Source organism: Natator depressus, chromosome 6 (genome assembly GCF_965152275.1).
Source record: "Natator depressus isolate rNatDep1 chromosome 6, rNatDep2.hap1, whole genome shotgun sequence".
Taxonomy (NCBI): domain Eukaryota; kingdom Metazoa; phylum Chordata; order Testudines; family Cheloniidae; genus Natator; species Natator depressus.
This window is the reverse complement of record NC_134239.1, coordinates 77,812,191-77,818,714: the sequence shown is the minus strand read 5'-3', so window position 1 is coordinate 77,818,714 and position 6,524 is coordinate 77,812,191. Positions and strand designations below refer to the sequence as shown.

The 6,524-nt window shown below is 39.1% G+C and overlaps 1 protein-coding gene across 2 annotated transcripts in view; it reads right to left on the bottom strand.

The window, feature by feature from the left end:
* Positions 1–523: 523 nt before the first annotated feature.
* Positions 524–6,524, bottom strand: part of DPH6 (diphthamine biosynthesis 6) — a 366,355-nt gene continuing 360,354 nt past the window's right edge. For both annotated transcript variants that reach the window (XM_074955773.1, XM_074955772.1), the window contains one exon: positions 524–841. In XM_074955773.1, coding sequence (XP_074811874.1) covers positions 726–841 — 116 coding nt within the window. In that variant the 3' untranslated portion in view covers positions 524–725. The remainder of the gene's footprint in view (positions 842–6,524) is intronic.

Below are 6,524 nucleotides of genomic sequence, written 5' to 3'. Positions count from 1 at the left end.
GGGCCCTTAGGGAATACCAGTAGTTCTGTAATGAGAGTGCTACAATGGATAGAAAGTATAAAAATATTCTATACTGCTTCTGGAAAACAGGTGACAAATGCTGTGTTCTTTGACAATGAGAATTTGAATAAGAACTGTGAAAAAATGGAGATTGAGACCCTTGTTATTCAGATTGATTAAATGTGTGTTATGACTACTCAGGTGAATAACTGTTCACCAACATCGGAAAGGGGGGGGGGGGGTGGAGGTCACAATCTGGCCAGGAGTAAGGCCTCAGGATCTGGTCTGAAGTCAGTGTATCCAGTGCAAAATTAATGTAAGAAATCTTCAAAACTGTATTGGAGGTCATGTACCGATCCTCCAAACAACGGCTGAAAATGACAACCGGTCTAGTGTGCCCTGGCCTTAGGATTCCAGAGTCATTACCATCTCCTGTGAGCGGCTTGTTGTCGTTATTAGATGCCAGAAAACACTTTAGATCTGAGAAAAAACAGGACAGTATTTTGAAACAAAATCTTTATTTTTCCTCCAAATATGGAATGTGTCATTTGTCATCAGGCACTGTCCATAGAAATATTAACATTTTAAGACAGGCTTTGCTCAAATCAAGCAATGTACACCTTGATGTTTAATGAAAATATTCAACATAATCAAGATCAACTATTCTCTTCACTCTCTTCTGGATGGAATACATGCTTTGATATCCACAGATCACTTATAAATGACTAGCTCAGCCAGCATGATATACGAATAACTTCCTTTTCAGGTAAATCCACTACAGGTACCAGAATCAGAGCTGGAGTCTTCTCGCCCAACTGGTCTTCTAGGTAATCTTGCAGTCCTAAAACAGGAACAAAATGAATGATGAATACCTTCTGATTTTTGTGTTTTAGTCATTAAACAAATGCATTTTCGACTGTAAAAAGTGTGTAGTTTTAAAAATGACTTACATATTATACATTTAAACAAACCACTAATTTGTAGGATTCTGAATATCCCAAATAGCAAAGGTAACAGAGGTACTCAGCACATTACTGAATTTCAATTTACCCGTACCTAATTTGTGTCTTGGGGCGGTGATATGGGGGTAAGTTTAAATTCAGTGACTGTATGTTCTGAATGTCTCTTTTACTTTTCATATTTGAATATTCAGCACGTAGCTCTCTACAGTTAGTAGGTCAAATTCTGTTCTTTGCTGCACTTGTAGAACCCCACTGTGTTAAATGTTGCAGTGATGTATCCTGGAAGAAACATACCCCACTGATTTTTTTTTAATGTGTTTGCAAGTCACCTTTAAAATCAACAGAAGTCCCGTATACTTTACTGCTATCTGATCATAGAAGTGTAACAAATTATATTAGATACTTCGTATCTCCTTATGGAACTGTTCTATATAATGTAATGGGGGTAAAGCCTCTAGGAGTCCAGAGAAGAGCAACAAATACGATTAGGAGTCCGGAGTTAATGATTTATGAAAAGATTAAAACAACTAAACACAGAATCTGAACACTAAGAAGGGATGTGCCAACAATCTACGAAAGTTTAAAAGGTACAAACACCATGGAGGGAGTGGAATTCATGTGATGCATAGAGAGTGTGTCTCATTAGAAGGCTAATGGAATGGAACTAAGGAATGACAAATTTGGCTGAATATCAAGAACATCACATATAGCCTCACTAATTAAGTGGTAGAAGCCACATCACATAGCATTTTTAAAATGTGATTGGAAAAAGTGCTAAAAATTATACTGAAGGAACCGATCCTGGGCTGCCGGGTTTAGGTTTTAATAGGTCTTTTCTGTCTTTAACTTCTGTGATTCTACCAACACTTCATAACATTAAAAATTCTTGGCTAGACAAACAGTGTAAAGAGGACAGAACTTAAACATTTTATTGTTTTTCCCACTGTATGAGAGACTGTGAATATATAGTTCAATCAAAGTGTTAACATGTACTCAGTGAAATTCTGGCTCAACTGAAATCAGTAGGAGTGTTGCCACCAGGGGCGGGTCTACCAATTTTGCCGCCCCAAGCAGTCGCTGCCGAATTGCCACCGCCGCAACAGTGCCGGAGCTGCCACCGAATTCCCGCTGTGCCCAGGACAGGGACTGCCACCCCATTCTGAATGCTGCCCCAAGCACCTGCTTGGAAAGCTGGTGCCTGGAGCCAGCCCTGGTTGCCACTGATTTTGGTGGAGTCAGGATTTCACCTATTGTTTTTACTGAACGGCAACAGAAGGAATACATCTGAATATCTTGTAACAGGGATGTTACCATACAGATGTTGCAACCAGAGGAACAGACTAAGACTACTAAAATGCTGCTGAGTTATTTTGCATTGAAAATTGTTGACATTAGAGATGAACGTTGACAGAGGTGAACCTAAGATCGATATTCACTGGAGGGTCAAAGGACTTCATGTTCTGTGTAATAAGCAACTCAATCTACGTATCACCGCGATTTGGCAGTGACACACTGATTAAGGGTCAGTTGGCATTTCCATTCCAAACTCTGATTTTTGGGTGACTTCATAGTTATGCTGGCTCAAAAGGCATTGGGTCAAAGTATGCAGAAAGTTGTCAGCTCAATGAAAAAAAACACATTTTAAAATAGGTTATTTTTATTTTATTTTTGGTTTTTAGACAGGCAGAAACCATCCCTTCTGCCACTAACTTTTCACAGGTTTGTAGCCCAGGTCTACCACCATAAAAAACTGGGTATCATTTTCGAAGAAGATATTTGGCAAGGAGGTAGTTCTGATAGTGAACTCAACTCTTTTGGTACTTGGAGGCAACCCAAAATATTTACTTTGGAAAACTCTCTGGTATGTTTTGAGTCAGAAAGGGCCACATTTTCAAAAGATGACTCTCCTTCTTGTTTGTGCAAACTGCATTTGCAAAATCTGCACCAAAGTTTTTCACCTTCAGTTGAATTATGGGTGAAAATCTGGGTACTTGGATCTCCCACTGTCCTATTACAGGTGAAAATCAGGTATTTAAATGGGCAAGTATTCTGTTCTGAATCTGCAGCTCATTTTGTTAGTCTAAAAACATGGGGGTAAAAATTTGCAGGTGCAAATTTCACTGGCAGTATGGGAGGATGGACCTCCTGCCTTTTAAAAATAAAACTGTGAGCCAAAGTATGGGGGGAGAGGGGCACTGCACTATTAGTGAAATTGCATCAGTTCAAATGGACATAATTAATTCATTCAAGAATACAAAGGCTACATCTTTCATCTGTTATAAATAAAACAATAGTTGATCCTCTAAGTCCTTTCTTCTACTAATTACACCATTTTAATGATGTGGCACTAATAAAACAAATCCTTAAGGTTTTCAGCAAACTATGCTTTTAGATAAATAATAACTCAAGTCAGCATTATTTATTATTTTTTATATTAAGTAATTCTTTGCTTAAATAGCTAAGATTTCAAGTAGCTTTTTATCAGTGCTGAATATGGAACCAATTGTTCACTTGTTTGTCGTTCCTGTAAATAAAAACACAGGGGAGTGGCTGCCGATGGTGGTGGTGTGTATATGGGAGTGGGGGATTGGGCATGTGTATTTGGGTGGGGTTGGAAGAGGGGGCTAGGAGGAATAAACATACTTCAGCGATGATCTATGCTAGTCCAAACTGTCTCTTTAATGTGCCCTGCACCAGACTTTTCAAGTCTGATAGAGAATTCAGTGATTCATTTCAAACATCAGTAAACAAGCATTTATCAAAGTGATAAATACAGTATTTTCATTTTCAGTCACATGTCACTCTTCCCATTTCTACTTAGTGTTACCCCAATGCAGATGAGAGCCTAATTCTAGGGTGCTCTCCACACCCACTGCGCTCAACAAGAATTGAGGCCCCAGACTGTCACCAGGAATTTTTCTACTTAAATCAGGGACAACTGAGGGACACATGAAAACACACAGGAAGGTGGACACAACTGGAAATTAAAATAAAATTGACTCAAACCAACCAACCAACCAACCAACCAACCAACCAGTGCTATTTGTTCTTATTGTCCTTTCAGTAACAATAGGAGATAATTCAGATCAATAGTGCAGTGACCTTTCATACTGACCTAATACCCTTCACATTTTACCATGGCACTTTTCAACATTATAAGTTACTGCTTTTAAAGGTGGTCTTCATGCTAAACAGCTCCATGAATGCAACAGCATCCTTTTATAGAATCAGTCTAACCTTTACAAAAATAGTCTTGACACGTGCGCTACAGTTGACTTTGGTAAGACCCTTAGACCCTCTTCTGCAGTCCTTACTTGTATGAGCTGAAGCCAATGAGACTGCTCATATGGGCACTGCTTGCAAAACCAGGGCCATTATCCTGATACTTTTAGTGGTAAGCACTCTCCGCCAGCTCATTATGGGTGAGAACTAGCCTGCGTTGAAATGGAAAATGGTAGTAGAAAGATCATGTGTTTCACCCAGGACATAACAATCTATTTGATGTTACAACTACACTCTTCCTTCACTTTGTAATCAAAAAGATATTGTTACATCACTTAGTTCAGGTCTTTAAATCCCTGAGCTAATAAAGCCCCATTGCTTCGGCTGTGTGGATTTGACATAAAGCATGTACTTCGAAGAGAAGCCTCACAGGGGATCAGGTTCCTAACACTTTACTAAGAGTTCCAGTCCCACAAGATGTGCCCCTGGTGCGCAGGGCACTTAACCCTTCGACCAGTACCAACATGACTATTCACAAATTATTGATGTCCCTAAATCCCTGGCAGATTGCAGACAGTTCTTGTCTCCCTTGAAGCCAAAGCATATGGCCACTAATGGGATGGATTAAAAAAAATACATACACACATTCAGTCTTTGCCACATGAATGTAAAGCCACAGAAATGGTAGAAGGTGATTGAACTGGACTGAACACTGTCAAATACATGATTAGCCTCTTGTTGTGGATCATTTCCATTGATCTATATCTGGTTTCACAGCACAGTTTAATTAAAGCTGTCTGGAACAAGCCTGTTCCCTAAATGATCAGGCAGTGCAATGAAAAGCTGAAACATGAGGAAGCTTGAGGCCTTTAAAAAAAAGATCCAAGTGACTGTCTTTATGGCTAACAACAGTAGCAAGGAAGGAAAATACATTTCAGAAAATTAACTGGTTTTACTGCTGTTTTGTATCAGGCCTATGTGCTAGAGAAATCAATTAATTTTTTTCCAAGTTTGTTCTTAGAATAATACAATGTGTTTTGGGTAAATGCAGAATTTCAAAACAAAATGTGTACAATCTACTTGCTTTATTCCGGATAAAATCCTCTTGCTCAGAATAAGCACTGAGCCTATTGAATAAAAACACCTTGATAGAAAAATCTGATGAAAAAATAAAAATGAAATAAAAGTAAACTGTTTCCTGAAGGATGATCTGTAGTGATTTTCTCCTGCAAAATTCTAGTTTTCTAAGGAAAAATCTGGACATAGAATCATAGAATATCAGGATTGGAAGGGACCTCAGGAGGTCATCTAGTCCAACCCCCTGCTCAAAGCAGGACCAATCCCCAATTAAATCATCCCAGCCAGGGCTTTGTCTTATATACATCTTATATACTTTGATACTTAGCTTTTGATTAGCTCCTTTATTATCTCTCTTCCTTCACTGTCCTAATGATATTTTTAAAATCAGTCATGTTGGACATTCCCCTTGAAAAGTATATGGGCCAGATTTTCAAAACTGCTAAGCTCCTGACAGCTGGGGGCAGATTTTCAAAAAAGCTCTGCTCCCATTTCGGGACCTAAACAAAGTGGCCAGCTTTTCCAAAGGACTAAGCACTCTGCAGGTGGATGGAATATCTGGCCATAAATACATTACTATATGTTCTTATATTTTTATTTCAGGCTTTTAAAGCTGGGATCATAAGATTTTGCAATCAGGAACACAAACAAATACTAGGAGAAAAGAGGATCTGACAATGGCTACACATGGAAAACCGCGAATGGCACACAGGCCTGGGTGCCAGTAACTACTGATTTCTTATCCCGGTTATAATACCAATTATCCTTGGCCCCTGTGCAAGTCACAAGGTCTCTTTGTCTGTTTCTCATTTGTAACATGAAGCTAATGCTGATTTACCTACCTCTCATGGGAGTTCAATGGTTAATAATGGTTTGTAAAGCACTGTATATGTGATTATTATTAAACCTATAATTTTACATAATTCAAACTGCTTTACATATTTTAATGTGTACATTTGGCATTCATGAGTGGGGCAGGTTTGGCACAGTGGCGGTATCTAGGTGCTGTGCAAGCTTCTTCATACCGCACTTCAATTCTGAACTTCAACCGTCCTGGTGTTCCCTGCCTGAGGCTCTGCTCTGGATCAGAGGCTACCAATTGTGCTGAATTGTTAGGTGGTTTTCTGATGTGGTGATGTGTGTGACAAACGTTCACCTGGGATTAGGGTGAGGCTGCAAACTCATTTTTAGTGGGAGCTACACTAAGTTAAGATTTAAGAGTAGGATGCCTTAAGTAAAAGCAATCAATCCACTTGCCACCAA